The following is a 20,063-nucleotide window of genomic DNA, read 5'->3' as shown; positions in this document are numbered from 1 at the left end:
ATCAAGCTATAAACCTTATAACAAAGGAAGAGAACAATACTCATTAAATCTAGTTATACTTGAGATAATTGAAGGATAAAATGATAAACTAATTTAAACTCTTTCCTAAGAATTTGCATAGGAATTAGCCATTTAAATTAATAAAATGTTAGTGCTGAAAGAAAACTTTATGCTGATTTAATTCACTTCCATGTTTTCTCATTTAGTAATTAGGACAGTGTGATCCAGAGAAGTTTCAGTGACTGACTTGCCCAGGGCTGAATTTGACTTCTTGCTTCCCTGTGCATTATTACTCTTCCTAGGGGGTGATGATACCACCCATTCAACTTTTTTCTTTCTCTTTTTTTAAATATTTATTTGTTTATTGAAAGAGTTACATAGAGAAGGAAGGAGAGGCAGAGAGAGAGAGAGAGAGGTCTTCCGTCTGCTGGTTCACTTGCCAGATGGCTGCAATGGCTGGAGCTGTGCCGATCCGGAGCCAAGAGCTTCGGTCTTCCATGTGGGTGCAGGGGCCCAAGGACGTGGACCATCTTGTACTGCTTTCTCAGGCCACAGCAGAGAGCTGGATCGCAAGTGGAACAGCTGGGACTCGAACTGGCACCCATATGGGATGCCAGCGCTGCAGGCGGCGGCTTTGCCCGCTATGCCACGGTGCTGGCCCCATCAACTTTTTTTTTTTTATTAGTATAATAACTTTTCTATTTATTTATCTTTTACAAAGATGATACCTACTCATCCTGAAATAAGTATTTTTTAAAGATTAATTATTTATTTGAAAGAGTTACACAGAAAAGGACAGGCGGAGAGAGAGAGAGAGGTCTTCCATCTGCTGGTTCACTCCCCAGATGGCTACAATGGCCAGAGCTGTGCCAATCCAAAGCCAGGAGCCAGGAGCTTCTTCCAGGTCTCCCACGCAGTTGCCGGGGCCCAAGCACTTGGGCCATCTTGTACTGCTTTCCCAGGCCACAGCAGAGAGCTGGTTTGGAAGTAGGGCAGCTGGGACTCAAACCGGTACCCATATGGGATACCGGCAATGCAGGTGGCAGCTTTCCCTGCTAGGACACAGTGCCATTCCCCTGAAATAAGTATTATAGAAAAGTTTTGGGAGGGGCTGGCACTGTGTTGTGTAGCGGGTAAAGCCGCTGCTTGCAGTGCCAGCATCCCATATGGGCATCAGTTCGAGTCCAGCAGCTGCACTTCCGATCCAGTTCTCGCTATGGCCTGGGAAAGCAGTAAAAGATGGCCCAAGTCCTTGTGCCCCTGCACCCATGTGGGAGACCTGGAGGAGGTTCCTGGCTCCTGGCTTCGGATTGGCGCAGCTCCACCCATTGCGGTCAATTTGAGAGTGAATCACTGGATGGAAGACCTCTCTCTCTCTCTCTCTGCCTCTCCTTCTCTCTCTGTGCAACTCTTTCAAATAAATAAATAAATCTTTAAAAAAAAAAGTTTAGGGAAACAAAAAGCAACTAACCACCCACACCCAAAATGCTTTCATCCATCAAAATGTCATTGTCAGTATTTCCTAGAATGCTCTATGTGGACATGTTTCTATTCATATGTATAGGTAGAAAAATGGACGAATAAATAAGAGAGAATGAGATCATCATATGCATCTTTTTATTTTTCAAAATAAAATATTAAATTTTAATTTAACATAAGAAAACCAAAGATTGTTGAATTTCAAGTGAAAATTTCTGTAGTAATTTTAGAAACCTCTTCTAGGATAAACAATAATTGCTAAATTCCTAGTGTTGAAAACCTTATGGGGCCAGCACTGTGGTGCAGTGGGTTAAAGCACGGCCTCTGGCTCTGGGATCCCATATGGGCGCTGGTTCGAGTCCTGGCTGCTCCACTTCTGATCCAGCTCTCTGCTATGGCCTGGGAAAGCAGTACATGATGGCCTGAGTCCTTGGGCCCCTGCACCTGCATGGGAGACCTGGAAGAATCTCCTGGCTCCTGATTTCAGATCAGCTCAGCTCCGGCCATTGCGGTCATTTGGGGAATGAACCAGCAGATGGAAGACCTCTCTCTCTCTCTCTCTCTCTCTCTCTCTCTCTCTTTGTCTCTTTGTCTCTTTCTTTGTAACTCTGTCTTTCAAATACATAAAACAAATCTTACAAAAAAGAAAACCTTGCTTTTCTTTTGACTATAACAGTATCATATGTAATATTTGGGCCAATCTGAAGCCAGGAGCCAGAAGCTGCTTCTGGTATTCCCACGTGAGTGCAGGGCCCCAAGATTTTGGGCCATCTTCCTCTGCTTTCCCTAGCCATTAGCAAGGAGTTGCATCAGAAGTGGAGCAGCCAGGACTCTTAACTAGTGCCCATATGGGATGCTTGCACCCCAGTGCTGGCCCTGAGAACATAGTTTCTTAACTTGAGATCCATGATGGACTACAAAGAATCTGTGGTCGCCCCCCCCATCTAAAACTGTATGAAAAATTGTGTATTCATGGAACCCATCTTATTTGACATTTTAAGGACTAATAGATAACAATTAATTGAAAATATTAAAGTAGGAAGTTATACTATATATATATATATATACATGCATACATATTTAAAAACATACAAATTTTGTTTCAAACTAAAATAAATAGCTTTTCATTTTTCTGTATTTATCTTTTCTTTGAATATTGGTCCCCTGCTAGGAAGACTAATATTTCTCACAATAAACCATAATTGTGATATATCTTCGATTATTTCCTATTTAGATTTTTTTAAATAGCATGAATACTTAATAAAGAATAATCTTTGGATTTTTGAATTTCTCCCAGCATTTTACAATTTTATTGCTCATCTCTAATTACACAGCAATTATTTCTTTAAGCATTAACTTTTGATTCTTTACAAAGCTTGTAACTTAATTTTTCTAGAAACAATAATTATATTTTTTATTTTATGTTTAAGCTATTTAGTTACAAGCAAAACTGATGTCGAGAATTGGAAAAAAAGCAGTTACTTTTGGTAAGAAGACAGGTTAACTTGTGAAAGACAGTATAAATACTTCAGCATATGGGAGAATGCCTAATAATGATGAATATTCAGCATTCTATGAGCATCATTTTTCATAAAATTTTAAAAAATCTTTGGTTAATCGGAGAAGTCTCTTAAATGGATGTCATGAGTTTTTGTACTGTATGTATATATTTTTAAATAACTTTTTTCAAAGATTTATTTATTTATTTGAAAGGCAGAGTTACAGAGAGAGACAGAGGGAGAGACTAAGAGAGAGAGATCTTTCATCCACTGGTTCAACCCCCAGATAGCCCCAACAATCAGGGATAGGCCAGGCAGAAGCCAGCAGCTAGGAGCCAGAAACTTTGTCTTGGTCTCCACATGGGTGCTGGGCCCAAAAACTAGGGCCATCCTATGCTGCTTTTCCAGGTACATTAGCTGGGAGCTGGATCAGAAGTGGAGCAGCTAGGGCACAAACTGGTGCCCATATAGGATGGCATCATCACAAGTGGCAGCTTAACCTGCCATGCCACAACACCAGCCACTGTACATGTATATTTTGTAAGGAAATGGCTCACAAAGGTGGGGACAGGGACAGGCCAAAGCCAGGAACCTGAAGCTTCATCCAGGTCTCCCTTGTGGGTGGCAGGGGCCCAAACACTTGGGCTATCCTCCGCTGTTTTCTCATATTTATTAATAGGAAGCTGGATCAGAAACAGAGCAGCCAGGACTCTAACCAGTGCCCTTATGGGATGCAAGCACCACAGGCAGCGGCTTAATCTGCTGTGCCACAATGCCAGCAACAGGAAAATAGCTTATACCTTTCCTATTATAAAATAAATCCTGGGTGGAAAAAAGAATTTTTTAACTTTTATTAAATAAATATAAACTTCCAAAGTACAGCTTATGGATTACAATGGCTTTTCCCCCTCCGATAACTTCCCTCCGATCTACAACCCTCCCTCTCCCACTCCCTCTCCCATTCCATTCACATCAAGATTCATTTTCAATTATCTTTATATACAGAAGATCTACTTAGTATATATTAAGATTGCAACAGTTTGCACCCACACAGAAATACAATGTGTAAAATACTGTTTGAGTACTAGTTATAGCATTAATTCACACTGTACAGCACATAAGGACAGAGATCCTACATGAGGAGTAAGTGCACAGTGACTCCTGTTGTTGACTTAACAAATTGACACTCTTGTTAATGTCATCAGTAATCACCCTAGGCTCTTGTCATGAGTTGCCAAGGCTATGGAAGCCTTTTGAGTTCGCCGACTTCGATCTAATTTAGACAAGGTCATAGTCAAAGTGGAAGTTCTCTCCTCCCTTCAGAGAAAGGTACCTCCTCCTTTGATGGCCCGTTGATTCCACTGGGTTCTCACTCACGGAGATCTTTCATTTAGGTTTTGTTTGTTTGTTTGTTTGTTTTTGCCAGAGTGTCTTGGCTTCCCATGCCTAAAATACTCTCATGGGCTCTTCAGCCAGATCCGAATGCCTTAAGTGCTGATTCTGAGGCCAGAGTGCTGTTTAGGACATCTGCCATTCTATGAGTCTGCAGTGTATCCTGTTTCCCATGCTAGATCGTTCTCTCCCTGTTTTATTCTATCAGTTAGTATTAGCAGACACTATTCTTGTTTACGTGATCCCTTTGACTCTTAATCCTATCATTATGATCAATTGTGAACTGAAACTGATCACTTGGACTAGTGAGATGGCATTGGTACATGCCACCTTGATGGGATTGAATTGGAATCCCCTGGCACATTTCTAACTCTACCATTTGGGGCAAGTTAGTTTGAGCATGTCCCAAATTGTACATCTCCTCCCTCTCTTATTCCCACTCTTATATTTAACAGAGATCACTTTTCAGTTAAATTTAAACACCTAAGAATAATTTTGTGTTAGTTACAGAGTTCAACCAATAGTATTAAGTAGAACAAAAAAAATATACTAAAAGGCTTAAAGTATTAAATTGTTCATCAACAGTCCGGACAAGGGCTGATCAAGTCACTGTTTCTCATAGTGTCCATTTCACTTCAACAGGTTTCCTTTTTGGTGCTCAGTTAGTTGTCACCGATCAGGGAGAACATATGATATTTGTCCCTTTGGGACTGACTTAGTTCACTCAGCATAATGTGTTCCAGATTCCTCCATCTTGCTGCAAATGACCGGGTTTCATTGTTGTTGACTGCTATATAGTATTCTATAGAGTACATGTCCCATTATTTCTTTATCCAGTCTACTGTTGATGAGCATTTAGGTTGATTCCAGGTCTTAGCTATTGTGAATTGAGCTGCAATAAACATTAAGGTGCAGACAGGTTTTGTTTACTAATTTAATTTCCTTTGGGTAAATTCTAAGGAGTGGGATGGCTGGGTTGAATGGTAGGGTTATATTCAGATTTCTGAGGAATCTCCAGACTGACTCCCATAGTGGCTTCACCAGTTTGCATTCCCACCAATAGTGCGTTAGTGTCCCTTTTTCCCCACATCCTCACAAGCATCTGTTGTTAGTAGATTTCTATATGTGAGCCATTCTAAGTGGGGTGAGGTGAAACCTCATTGTGGTTTTGATTTGCATTTCCCTGATGGCTAGTGATCCTGAGCATTTTTTCATGTGTCTGTTGACCATTTGGATTTCCTCTTTTGAAAAATTTTTACTGAGGTCCTTGGCCCATCTCTTAAGTGGGTTGTTTGTTTTGATGTTGTGGAGTTTTTTGATCTCTTTGTAGATTCTGGTTATATTATCCCTTTATCTGTTGCATAGTTTGAAATATTTTTTCCCATTCTGTCAGTTGCTTCTTCACCTTCCTATTTCTTTTACTGTACAGAAACTTATCAATCCCAATTGTTAATTTTGGCTTTGACTGCCTGTGCCTCCGGGGTCTTTTCCAAGAAGTCTTTGCTGGTACCTATACCTTGCAGGGTTTCTCCAATGTTCTCTGATGATTTGATGGTGTCAGGTTGTAGATTTAGATCTTTAATCCATGTTGAGTGGATTTGTGTGTAATGTATAAGGTAGGGGTCTTGGTTCATGCTTCTACACGTGGAAATTCAGTTTTCCCAGCACCATTTATTGAATCGACTGTCCTTACTCCAGTTATTCCTTTTAGATCCTTGATCAAATATAAGTTGGCTGTAGATGTTTGGATCGATTTCTGGTGTTTCTATTCTGTTCCATTGGTCTATCCATCTGTTTCTGTACCAGTACCATGCTGTTGTGATTACAACTGCCCTGTAGTATGTCCTGAAATCTGATATTGTTGATTGGTATCACATTGAATCTATAAATTGCTTTTGGGAGAATGGACATTTTGATGATACTGATTCTTTCAATCCATGAGCATGGAAGTTTTTTTCCAGTTTTTGGTATTCTCTTCTATTTCTTTCTTTAAGATTTTGTAATTCTCATCATAGAAATCTTTTACATCTTTAGTTAAGTTTATTCCAAGGTATTTGATTGTTTTTGTGGCTATTGTGAATGGGATTGATCTTAGCAGTTCTTTCTCAGCCGTGGCATTGCCTGTGCATACAAAGGCTGTTGATTTTTGTGCATTGATTTTATATCCTGCTACTTTGCCAAACTCTTCTATGAGTTCCAATAGTCCCTTAGTAGAGTTCTTTGGATTCCCTAAATAAAGAATCATATCTGTAAAGAGAGATAGTTTGACTTCTTCCTTCCCAATTTGTATCCCTTTAATTACTTTTTCTTGCCTAATGGCTGTGGCTAAAACTTCAGAACTATATTGAATAGCAGTGGTGAGAGTGGGCATCCCTGTCAGGTAGCAGATCTCAGTGGAAATGCTTCCAACTTTTCCCCATTCAATAGGTTGATGGTCGTGGGTTTTTCATAAATTGCTTTGATTTTATTGAAGAATGTTCCTTCTATACCCAATTTGCTTAGAGTTTTCATCATGAAAGGGTGTTCTATTTTATTGAACGCTTTCTCTACATCTATTGAGATAATCATGTTTTTTCTTCTGCAGTTTGTTAATGTGGTGTATCACATAGATTGATTTGCGAACGTTGAAGCATCCCTGCATACCAGGGGAAATGCCACTTGGTCTGGGTGGATGATCTTTCTGATGTGTTGTTGCATTCTACTGGCCAGAATTTTATTCAGGATTTTTACATCTATGTTCATCATGGATATTGGTCTGTAATTCTCTTTCAATGCTGTATCTTTCTCTTGCTTAGAGATTAAGGTGATGCTGGCTTCATAGAAAGAATTTGGGAGGATTCCCTCTTTTTCGATTGTTCTGAATAGTTTGAGAAGAATTGGAGTTAATTCTTCTTTAAATTTCTGGTAGAATTCAGCAGTGAATCCATCTGGTCCTGGGCTTTTCTTTGTTGGGAGGGCCTTTATTACTGTTTCAATTTCTGTCTCAGTTATGGGTCTGTTTAGGTTTTCTATGTATTCCTGGTTCAATTTAGGTAGATTGCATGTGTTCAGGAATCTATCCATTTCTGATAGATTTCCCTGTTTGCTGGCATACAAGTCCTTGTAGTAATTTCTGATGATTCTTTTTATTTCTGTTGTGTCTGTTGTTACGTTTCCTTTTTCATCTCTGATTTTATTGATTTGGGTCTTTTCTCATCCTTTTTTTCGTTAGTTGGGTCAATGGTGTGTCAATTTTGTTTATTTTTCAAAAAAAACAGCTCTTCCTTTGGCTGATCTTTTGTAATTTTTTTTTTTTGGGGGGGGATTCAATCCTGTTGATTTCTTCTCTGATTTTAATTATTTCTCTTCTCCTACTAGTTTTGGGTCTGGTTTGCTGCAGATTTTCTAGATCCTTGAGATGCATTGAAAGCTCATGTATTTGGTGCCTTTCCAATTTCTTGATGTAGGCACCTATAGGTATAACCTTTCCTCTTAACACTGCTTTTGCTGTATTACATAAGCTTTGATATGTTGTGTTGTTATCCTCATATACTTTCTGAAAGCTTTTGATTTCTCCTATGACCCAGTGTTCATTCAGGAGCATGTTGTTCAGTCTCCATGTGTTTGCATATGCTCTAGGGTTTCCTGAGTTGCTAATTTCCAACTTCATTCCACTGTGGTCTGAGAAGCTGTGTGGTATGATTCTAATTATTTTGAATTTCCTGAGACTTGCTTTATGGCCTAGTATGTGGTCAATCCTAGAGTAGGTTCCATGCGCTGATGAGAAGAATGTAAATTCTTTAAATGTAGGATTGAAAGGTCTGTAGATATCTGTTCGATCCCTTTGGGCTACAGTGTCGATTAAATCTGCTGTTTCCTTGTTGAACTTCTGTCTGGTTGATCTATTTCTGAGAGTGGGGTATTGAAGTCCCCCAGTACTATTGGAGTCTAAGTCTCCCTTTAAGTTCCTTAACATATTTTTTAAATAAACCGGTACCCTGTAATTAGGTGCGTATACATTTATAATAGTTACATCTTCCTGTTGAATTGAACCCTTAATCATTATATAGTGCCCTTCTTTGTCTCTTTTAACAGTATTTGTGTTAGTTTATTTTGTCTGATATTAATATGGCTACACCAGCTTTTTTTTGGTTTTTGTTGGCATGAAATATCTTTTTTCAACCTTTCACTTTCAGTCTTCATGCAACTTTGTTGGAAAGATCTGTTTCTTGTAAGCAGCAAATAGATGGATTTTGTTCCTTAATTGCTTCAGTTCGTCTGTGTCTTTTAACTTGAGAGTTGCAGCCATTAACGTTCAGTGTGACTATTGATAAGTAGTAACTTTGCCCTGCCATTTTCCCAAAGATATTTTCTAATATGTGCCTTGAGCTTCATGTGATCTTTTTTTAAATTATTTTTTAACAGGCAGAGTTAGAGAGAGACAGAGAGAAAGGTCTTCCTTCCTTCTGTTGGTTCACCCCCAAAATGGCCGCTATGGCTGGCATGCTGTGCCCATCTGACACCAGGAGCCAGGTGCTTACTCCTGGTCTCCCATGCGGATGCAGGGCCCAAGCACTTGGGCCATCCTCCACTGCCCTCCTGGGCCACAGCAGAGAGCTGGACTGGAAGAGGAGTAACCGGGACAGAATCCAGTGCTCCTACCAGGAATAGATCCCGGGATGGCAGCGCTGCAGGCAGAGGATTAGCCTAGTGAGCTGCTGCACCAGCCTCTTGTGATCTTTTACTGGGAGGTTTTCTTCCTTTACCCTCTTTCATATTGATGGCCGTGTTTCTGTTTTTCTGTGTTTCTGGGTGTAACACATCTTTAAGCATCTTTTGCAGGGCTGGACGAATGGCAACAAATTCTTTCAATTTCTGTTTGCTATGAAAGGTCTTTATTTCACCTTCATTCACAAATGAGAGCTTTGCAGGATATAATATTCTGGGCTGGCAGTTTTTCTCTCTTAGTACCTGGGCTGTATCTCACCATTCCCTCCTATCCTTTAGGGTTTCTGTTGAGAAGTCAGCTGTGAGTCTAATTGGGGATCCTCTGAGAGTAATCTGACGTTTCTCTCTTGCACATTTTAGAATCTTTTCTTTCTGTTTCACTGTGGTGAGTTTGATTACAATGTGTCATGGTTAGGATCTCTTTTGGTCATGTTTATTAGGGGTTATATAAGCTTCCTGTACTAGGGTGTCTCTGTCCTTCTCCAAACCCGGGAAATTTTCTGCTAGTATCTCACTACAAAGGCCTTCTAATCCTTTCTCCCTCTCCATGCCTTCAGGAACTCCTAGAACCCAAATGTTGGTTTTTTTAATAGTATCCTGAAGATTCCCGACAATATTTTTTAGATTTCTGAGTTCCTCTTCTTTTCTTTGGTTTGCTGTATACTTTCCTGTTCTCTGTCTTCTAAGTCCAATATTCTCTCTTCTGCTTCACTCATTCTGTTTTTAAGGCTCTCTAATGTATTTGTCATTTGATCTATTTAATTCTTCATTTCATTATGATTTCTCTTCACTGTGACAGTTTCACGTTCTGTTAGTTTCTTCATTTCAGTTAGATTCCTCCTTAATATTTCATTTTCATGAGAGAGATTTTCTATCTTGTCCAGTAAGGATTTTTGTAGTTCAAGAATTTGTTTTTGAGAACTTCTTGATGTTCTTATCATAAATTTTTTGAAACCCATACCTTGCATTTCTTCTATCTCATCATCTTCATAATCTTGAATTGGGGTGTCTTGTTGTTTTGGGGGTATCATAATGTCTTCCTTGTTTTTATTTCCTCAGTTTCTGCGTTTGTTGCTTGGCATTGTGGAGATAGTCTTTGGTTTCTTCTTTTTTTTTTTTCCTCGCTGTGGTGGCTTTTCTTGTTATACTATGATTCTAGATTAAGTGGACTGTCTGCTTTTGATGCATCCTTAGAGGCTTGCGATGGGTGTGGTCAGCGAGCTCTGTTGGGTTCTTCAGGGTTAAGGGTGTGCCAAAGGTGACACACCCAAGTTAGGTGTGGGTAATCTTCTCTCTCTTGCTCTCTCTCTCTCTTTTTTTTTATTCAGAAGGGAAGTAATTCCACAGAGCTGAGTGGTGTTGAAGTCAGTCAGTGTCTGAGCTCTGGCCCCTGTGGGTATAATAATTCGTCTGCTCTGTCGCAAGGACCACACAAAGGATCTGTGCATTCCTCAGTGTAAGCTCAAATTCCCCTGCAGTCTCCCACTGGGTTGCAAAGGTTACCAAGTTTGTGTACTCTCCCGAGCGTACTCACATCTCAGGTACTCCATGAGTTCTCTCACACAACCTTTTTTTTTTTTTCACAGTGTCAGTTCATTAGCTCCACACATTCACTAGGTCCTAACCTCCTGTTTTTTCTTTCCACCAGAGTCAGGTTTTTCTGCTTGGCTGATAGCAGGCGCAGCTTTTATGTATGTCCAAAATGGCGCCTTCTCTTTGTCTTGCTTGCCTTTGTAAGGTGAATGGAGAGAGAGAATCGTGTCTATACCGGTCCCTTTTATTTATTTATGTTTTTTCTCTCCTCTAGTTAGCCTGGTGAACTTTCCCCCATGGGGCTTCAAGCCTCGTTCCCTCTAGACTCTTCCTGCCACTTCCACCAGCGTCTCCGGCTACTGAGGTTTCGCCTCACCTCCCTTTCCAGCACTGGTGCATAGACTTGGCTGCTGGGGTTCCGAGCCATGGGCACCCTTGCCCTCCACACAGGTCCACCGTGTCCCACTATTTCCAGAAGAGTTTCTCTGCAGTTTTTTTCCCTAACTCTTCCCTGAAACTACAGTATCTCCACTTTTATTAAACTCTCTTTTCCCGGACTATCAGTGTGTTCCCTCTGTATTCCGCCATCTTTGAGGACTCTGAAAACAATTTAATCATCAAATTAAAAGTATGAGAAGGAGAAAAATGAAATGTTTATGTTATGTTGAGATGGGAAAGGATTTTTAAAGTAAAATAGTCTGGGGGCTGGCACTGTGGCATAGTAAACTAAGCCTTTGCCTGTGGCTCCAGCATGCCATATGAACGCCAGTTCATGTCCCAGGTGCATTAGCAGGAAGCTACATTGGAAGCAGAGTAGCCAGGACTTGAACCAGCATTTCAAAGTGCTGTCCCAAGGTGCAGCTTAACCTGCTGCACCACGGTGCTTACTCCTAGTTCGTTCATTTGTTTTAGAATAGAGAAATATACTATACATCATCACGCTACTGTGCAGTAGAACCCCGAACTACTTCTATATGGCTATAACCACGTACCCATCAATCAACCTTTCCCCTCATAGCCTCTCTTAGCCACCATTATGTTTTTAACTTCTGGGATCACCTTTTTTTAAAATTTCACAAACAAGGGAGATCTTGTGATTGTCTTTTTGTGCTTGGCTTATTTCATTTACCATAATGAACTCCACTTTCACTCATGTTACAAATGACAAGATTTCTTTTTTTTAAAAGATTTTATTTACTTATTTGAAAGATAGTGTTACAGAGAGGGAAAGACAGAGAGAAAGGTCTTCCATCCACTGGTTCACTCCTCAGTTGGCCACAACAGGCCAGAGCTGGGCTGATCCAGAGCCAGGAGCTAGGAGCCAAGAGCCAAGAACTTCTTCTGGATCTCCCATGTGGGTGCAGGGGCCCAAGCACTTGGACCATCTCCTACTGCTTTCCCAGACCATTAGCAGAGAGCTCGATCAGAAGAGGAGCAGCTGGGACATGAACCAGTGCCCATATGGAATGCTGGCACTGCAGGCAGAAGCGTAGCCTTCTATGTCACAGTGCCAGCCTCAAGATTTCATCCTTTTTAATAACTTGAATAATATTCCTAATGTGTATTTGTACCGCATTTTCTTTATCCATTGGTAAATGGACAATTAAGTTCTTTCCCTTTCTTGGCTATTGTTAATAATGCTTTGATAGACATGAGTGTGCAGATTTCTCTTCTATAGATGGATTTATTTTCCCTTGGATATTTACCCAGTGGTAAGATTGCTGGATCATATGGCAGAACTATTTTTATTTTTTTGAGGAACCTCCATAGTATTTTCTACCATGGCTGTACTAATTTGTATTCTTACCAACGAAGAGTTCCCTTTTCTTCTTATCTTCCTCAACACTTGTTATCTTTTATCATTTTGATAACAGCCAATCTTACTGGAGTGAGGTGATGTTGTGGTTTTGATTTTTATTTCCCAAATGATTAGTGATATTGAACATTGTTTCATGTACCGGTTTGTCATTTATATGTCTTCCTTTGAGAAGTATCTGTTTAGAATGATCGTCTTTTTTTAAAAACTGGATTATTTGTTGTTTATTGCTATTGAGTTATTTGAGTTTTTTTTTTAATCTGTTCTGGATATTAACTCCTTGTCAGGAATATAGCTTGCAATTAGTTTTCTCTTTTTTAAGATTTATTTATTTATTTGAAAGAGTTACAGAGAGAGAAGGTGAGACAGATAGAGATCTGTCTGCTGGTTCACTCCCTAAATGGCCATCACAGCCGGGGCTGGGCCAGGATGAAGCTAGGAACCAGAAGCTTCTTCTAGGTCTCCCACGTGGGTGGCAGGGGAACAAGCACTTGAGTTATCTGCCACTGCTTTCCCAGGTGCTTTAGCAGGAAGCAGGATCAGAAGTAGAACAGCCAGGACTCAAACCAGCACCCATATGGGAGGCCAGCAACACAGACTAGCTTTATCTGTTTCGCTGCAACACTGACCCCAATTTTCCCAATTTCTTAGACTGTCTATTAATTCTGTTCATCATTTATTCTGCTGTATAAAAGCTCTTTAGTTTAATGAAATCCCATTTATCTATTTTTGCTTTTATTTATTGTGATTTTGGGGTCTGATTTAAAAAGTGCTCTCCTATTCTGATGTACTGAAGTGTTTTCCCATGTTTTTTTCTAAAAGTAGCTTTACATTCATTGCAAGGTTTTTTTTTTTTAATTTCCTCCTTGATTTCTTCCTCAGTCCATTGATTATTCAGTAATAGGTTGTTTCATTTCCATGTATTTGTGTAGTCTGCAAAGTTATTCTTGTAATTTGATTTCTGCCTTTATTGCAGTCTGGTCAGAAATAATACTCAACATGATTTGTATTCTTTTATACTTATGGAGACTTGTTTTGTGATCTGCTATATGATTAATGCTGGAAAATGTTCTATGTACTTTTGAGAAGAATGTGTATTCTGCTGCTGCTGTTTGGAAAGTTCTGTAGATGTCAGGTCTGATCTTTCGAGGCTGCAATTTAACTCTGCTTTTACTTTGTTGACTTTCTGTTTTGATGATCTGTCCATTTCTGAAAGTGGGATGTTAACATCTCCTTCTATTATTGTATTGGAATCTGTCTCTCCCGTTTGGTCTGTTAGTATTTGCTTTATGTATAAATATTATTTTCTCTTACTGGTTTAGCTATTTATCCAATATATGATGACCTTTCTGGTCTCTTTTTACTATTTTTGATTTTAAAACCATTTTATCTGATGGAAATATGGCTACTCCTGCTTCCTTTGCATTCTATTTGCATGTAATATCTTGTTCTAGCCCTTCATTTTCTATTCTGTTTGTCCTAATGGGTGACTGAGGCTTCTCCTAAGCAGCATTTAGTTAAGTTCTGCTTTGTTATCCACTCTATCACTCCATATGTTTTTATTGGATAATTTAGACCATTGACATGTAAGGTGATTATTTAGAGGTAGTCTTACTATCTCCATTTTGATACTTGTTTTGTATTTTTATTGTAGTTCTTTATTCCTCTCTTACAGTCTTGATTTGTGGTTTCTGAATTTCTCTAGTGATATACTTTGATTGCTTGCTTATTATTTTTGATAAGTCTGTTATAAGTTATTGCTTTGTGGTTACCTTGAGGCTTACAAAAGACCACTTTTGGCCATAAGCAGTATCTTAAAATGATAACAACTTAACACTGATTGTAAAGATAGGGAAAGAGACAAACAATAAACAAAGGGATTAAAAAATCCTAATTAAAACTATAATTGTGCTCCATTCTTCCTTCATATCTTGAAATTTTGATGTTACATTTGACCTTATTCAATATTAGCTTTTTCTTGACATTTCAGTGTGATTATATTTTAGTCTGCACAGAAAAGATAAAAATGGTTTATATACCATGTTTACAATATTAGCAATTCTGAAATTGTATAGATACTTTTACCATTAAGGTTTCTACCTTTTTATATGCTCTTCTAACTTGTTAGCATCTTTTTTAAAAAAATATTTTTTAAAGATTTATTTATTTATTTGAAAGTCAGAGTTACACAGAGAGAAGAGCGGTAGAGAGAGAGAGAGAGAGAGAGAGAGAGAGAGAGGTCTTCCATCCAGTGGTTCACTCCCCAGATGAGAGAGAGAGAGAGAGAGAGAGAGGTCTTCCATCCAGTGGTTCACTCCCCAGATGGCCGCAATGACCAGAGCTTTTGTTTTTAGAAAGCAAGCTGCTTTCCATGTACGATCACTGATAGTCTTTTTTTAAAAAAAAAATATTTTATTTATTTGAAAGAATTACAGAGAGAGGTAGAGACAGAGAGGTCTTCCATCCGCTGGTTCACTCCCCAGATAGCCACAACAGCTGGAGCTGTGCTGATCCGGAGCCAGGAGCTTCTTCCCGGTCTCCCACGTGGGTGCAGGGGCCCAAGGACTTGGGCCATCCTCTACTGCTTTCCCAGGCCATAGCAGAGAGCTGGGTCAGAAGAGGAGCAGCTGGGACTCAAACTGGCACCCATATGGGTTGCCGGCGCTTCAGGCCGGGCATTAACCTGCTGCGCCAAAGCGCTGGCCCCTTAAAAAAAGATTTTATTTATTTATTTGAGAGGTAGAGTTATAGACAGTGAGAGGGAGAGACAGAGAGAAAGGTCTTCCCAGTGTCTCGAACATTTGCCTTTGTAATGCTTTCCCATATTTCCTGTAAGCTTCCTCCATTCCTAATGATTCTCTTTTATTCCTTTACCATGTATTTTCAGGTAGCCTGTCTTTAACCTCATGGATTCTTCTGCTGGATCTGTTCTGTTGATGCTTTCTGTTGCATGTTGAATTTCACTTCGTGTTCTTTTCAGTGGAAGGGATTCTGTTTGGTTTTGTTTAATTACTTCCATCTTTCTTTTTTTTAAGTTTTTTTTTTTTTATTTATATGAGAAGTAAAATTACAGACAGTGAGAGGGAGAGACAGAGAGAAAGGTCTTCCTTCTGTTGGTTTACTCCCCAAATGGCCGCAATGGCCAGAGCTGTGCTGATCCGAAGCCAGAGTCAGGAGCTTTTTCTGGGTCTCCCACATGGGTGCAGAGGCCCAAGCACTTGGGCTATCTTCTACTGCTTTCCCAGGCCACAGCAAAGAGCTGGATTGGAATAGGAGCAGCTGGGACTAGAACCGGCACCTATATGGATGCTGGCACCACAGGCAGAGGATTAACCTACTGCGCCACGGTGCCAGCCCCACTTTCATTTCTTTATCACATTTACCTGTTGGAATATTTAGTTATTTTTCTGTGTCCTCTTGAGTTTTGTTGTGTGTACTAACAGCAACCATTTTGAAATCTTCATCTGATCATTTGGGAATTTTCAGTTTCTAAATGGTTGTTTTCTGTCACCTTTTTTTAATCTTTAGGTGAGGTCATGGTTCCCTAGGAAGCTTTTGATGCATGTTGGTGTACAGCATTGTCTGCAATGTGAAGGATGAGTTACAGTAATCTGGCTTCATTTGTAGCTGTCCTTGTAGAAATTCGATGTAGCCTGTTTACTTTCTCTGAATCTATGGATATTTCTGCTATTTCAGCACTAGATAGCACCCTGAGGTGTGATTTATGAGTGTGTGATATGTTTATGCTGATTCATCCTTATAGTACTACCTAGGGCCAGTGTTGTGACAGTGGATTAAGCTACCACTTGTGACATTGGCATCCCATATGGACACTGATTCCTGTACTGGCTGCTCCATTTCTAATCCAGCTCCCTAGTAGTGCTCCTGGGAAAGCAGTAGAGGGCCCCTGCACCCATGTGGGAAACTTGGAAGAAGCTCTTGGCTCTTGGCTTCAGCCCTGCCTTGCCCCAGCTGTTGCAGCCATTTAGGGAGTAAACCAGCAGATGAAGAGGAATCAATCAATCAATCAATCAATTGCTCGCTCTCTCTAACTCTGCCTGTCAAATAAATAAATCAGTATTTGGAAAAAAACGATACTACCTTAACTTAAATTTGTCACAAATCTGTACTTCATGTGTAGTTTAGTGTGAAGTGGGAAAATGCCTAAGAAGGGATAGTCTACTCTTAAAAGTCTCTTCCAGGACCTGTGGTAGTGTCAGACTCTTTGTCCTATGTCCACAAATGCCATGATGCTAGATCACATCACAAGTCCTCAGCTCATCAAGACCAGTGCCGCCTGGTTATAGGACCAAAGATCACCCTAGTCCTCCTTTTGAGGACTCACTGTGCTGCACCTGTCAGCCACTGGTGATGTTGCCTGACATATAATACTGTTCATCTGGGACCCCAGAACTCCCCTGGGCAATGAAACGTGTCCTGAATCTCTGTCTTTAGGCAGTGACCTGGAGATATGAACTGTTAGAATACTGGGTTTTTAATCAGCCTGGCTCTGAGTTGCAGAGCAGTTTTGTGATTCTTTGCTGTCTGCCTGTAGTGTTAGGTTGATAGAAGCACCCCTCAGTGGCCGACGTTGTGGCACAGTGGGTTAATGCCCTGACCTGCAGCGCCCGCATCCCATATGGGCGCCAGTTCTAGTCCTGGCTGATCCTCTTCCAATCCAGCTCTCTGCTATGGCCTGGGATAGCAGTGGAGGATGGCCCAAGTCCTTGGGTCCCTGCACCTGCCTGGGAGACCTGGAAGAAGCTCCTGGCTCCTGGCTTGGGATCAGCACAGCTCCGGCCATTGAGGCCATCTGGGGAGTGAACCAGCGGATGGAAGACCTCTCTGTCTCTACCTCTCTGTAACTCTGTCTTTCAAATAAATAAAAATAAATCTTTAAAAAAAACCACACCCCTCAGCTACTCAGGCAGGCCTGAGGTCTCACCTGGGTCTCACAGTCACCTGGCACAGTGCATTTTCATGGGTATACACCAGGCCCACAAAGGGTTTCCAGTGGTACATGCCAAAACAAGTCTGACTCACCAGGGTCCAGTTCTCTGCCACTTCTCTGTGTACCAGGACTCTGACCATAATACTTTCCTTGGGACAAAAACCATTAGGATTTCCAGGGTTGGTTTTGTGGCCCTTTGCTGTCCTCCTAAGGTCAGAGGAGTGTGATAAAGGCACCCTGACGGACCCCAGCCTGGTCACACTTAGATTCCACAGTCACAGATCCTTACAAAGTCCTGGGGATGTCCCTCAAGCTTTCTAAGTACCAGCAGTGACAAATACCAAAATGAGTCTGTTGGAGCTCAGGTTTCTGTGATGCCAGGCAAGTCTAGAGCCTCTGTCCATGAGCACCAGGTCAGGGCTAGAGGCCTGTGGGCCTTGTCAGATGCCAGGTTTTGGCACTGTAGGCCCAGCTCTGAGTTCCAAGGTATAGTCCTAAGCTCCCTCTCATGGCCTTTCCACAGGACTGGAGTTTTGCTTTCTGCAAGTGGTTGGGGAAAGGATGGCAGAGGCCTCCTGGCTGTGGAAGCTCCAAATATTCAATCCACAGGCATGGGCTTGGGGGCTAGCACAGAGGGCCACAGTCCACCTGAGTGTTTTTTCCACACTGGGCCTACAGTGTGCAATTCATTTCAGTCTCCTACACCTAGGTGGGTAGTGTTGCTCCCTGCCCTACTCCTTGGAGCTGGAGGAGGGGCGTTGCAGGTAACTCCTTCTTTCTTTAGTGGGACTTTTCTTAAGATTATAACAAGTTAAGGTACTATGGTCTCTCATTGGTCTTCCATAGCTCTTGTGAAGGTGGTTTAGTGTGTGTATAGCTGTTTGTATTGCTGTCTCTGCAGAGAGCCTTTTACTTAGTTGCTATCTTGATTCTGATCTTTCCAAAATTTTGTAATTGTCAATCACACCTCAATACAGCTGAAAAAATTACTTAAAACAATAGATGTAATTTAAAATTTACATGTTACAGTGTGATACAAGTTATTCTTAAGTGTTTTCCTTCTTTTTTATATAAAATGTGGGAAATGGTGCTTTGCATTACATGATGTAGAGATTTTTATCTTTACTAGTGATTCTGACTTGGGTGTTCATATACAATGCCTGATAGGAACTTTTAAATATGTTTTAACTTTTAAAAATATGTATTATTTCACTCACTTTTTTTTTAAACAGGTAACTGTAAAAAAGGCATATGCTACAAGCCAGCAAATTTTTGAATCAGTTAAATCATGGTGGACAAAAAGCAACAAAAAAGACTCACTGCCAGAACCTAAAGAAAAACCTAAGGTAGAGTTTAAATGGACCAGTGAGTTTTGTTTGGATGGGTGTTGGCTGGTGATGGGGATACTTAACAGCAGCCAAGAATAGAATAAACGTAGATGAAGGGATCATATTTGCTAATGTTTTGGCACAAATGATTTTTAGGATGTTTTATTCTCTTAGTAAAATGGTTTGCTTATGAAGGCATTTTTTTTTTCCCCGATAAATAGCTAGAAAGCTCTGCTGAAATAGAAGTACCTGGAAAAGCAACTCGTGTCCTGACATATTCAGTGCCTTTGTCAACAGAACTCAACAGTTCTGAAACAAAAACCAAATCAGAATTGCCCTCAGGTTTGTTTGGAATAATTAAATTTTTATTTCATTCTCTTTTTAAATACTTTGATAGTATTATAATTACTAGTTTCAACTTATATGTTTTCTTCATAAATGTCTTATCTTTCTCATATCTGTAGATTGTATTTCTATTATGTTTATGAAATACTTAGGTATGGTAGAATTTTTAAATTCACCACATAGTTCGTAATACAGATCTTTGTATGTGGGAGTATAGAATAGCACTGACAGCTTGTTTGAATGAAGCATTTAATACCATTTTATAAATGTGAGCTATTGTGTCAGGCAGAGGAAAATGTGCCTTTCTGGGTTCTGTCAATTTACAGGTATGAGTCACACCCACTAAAGAAATATCAGCTTCCACTTCTTGTGTTATTTATCTGTCAGTTTGCCTATCAGTCTTAGTTTCCATCATCCATAGTTTTATTCAGTTTATGTACCAGGAGAACTTTCTCTGTGAAATAGTAGAAATAGCACCAATTATAATACTTACAATTTTGCTAATATTTGTTACTGGTAATTAATAATGTGTAGGATCAGATAATGATAATTAAACTTCTAGGCAGATACTGCCATGACTTTTCTGTGATCAAAAAGAAGATAACAATGTTTTTTTTTTTTAATTTATTTAATGAGCATAAATTTCCAAAGTACAGCTTATGGACCACAATAGCCTCCCCCCCCCGTGTCTTCCCTCCCATCCACAACGCTCCCCTCTCCCACTCCCTCTCCCCTTCCCCTTCACATCACAACTAATTTTCAATTATCTTTATATACAGAAGATCAATTTAGCGTATGTTAAGTAAAGATTACCACATTTTGCTCCCACACAGAAACATAAAGTGTAAAATACTATTTGAGTACTAGTTATAGCATTAATTAAACACCTAAGAGTAATTGTGTATTAATTACAGAGCTCAACCAATAGTTTTAAGTAGAATATAAAATGCATCTTTTGCATTGTTGTGGCTTCCCCCCGACCTCCCTCCCTCCCGTGGCCCTCCCCTCACCCA

The 20,063-nt window shown here is 40.1% G+C and overlaps 1 protein-coding gene across 8 annotated transcripts in view; it reads left to right on the top strand.

Annotated features, from left to right (window-relative positions):
* Nucleotides 1-20,063, top strand: part of APOOL (apolipoprotein O like) — a 105,524-nt gene that overhangs the window by 75,489 nt on the left and 9,972 nt on the right. For all 8 annotated transcript variants that reach the window (XM_070066381.1, XM_070066377.1, XM_070066378.1 and 5 more), the window contains 2 exons: nt 18,610-18,723; nt 18,927-19,047. In XM_070066381.1, the coding sequence (XP_069922482.1) occupies nt 18,610-18,723; nt 18,927-19,047 (235 nt within the window). The remainder of the gene's footprint in view (nt 1-18,609; nt 18,724-18,926; nt 19,048-20,063) is intronic.

This window comes from Oryctolagus cuniculus, chromosome X (assembly GCF_964237555.1).
Source record: "Oryctolagus cuniculus chromosome X, mOryCun1.1, whole genome shotgun sequence".
NCBI classification, from domain to species: domain Eukaryota; kingdom Metazoa; phylum Chordata; class Mammalia; order Lagomorpha; family Leporidae; genus Oryctolagus; species Oryctolagus cuniculus.
The sequence above is the reverse complement of the archived record's forward strand: the minus strand, read 5'-3'. Positions and strand labels throughout refer to the sequence as shown.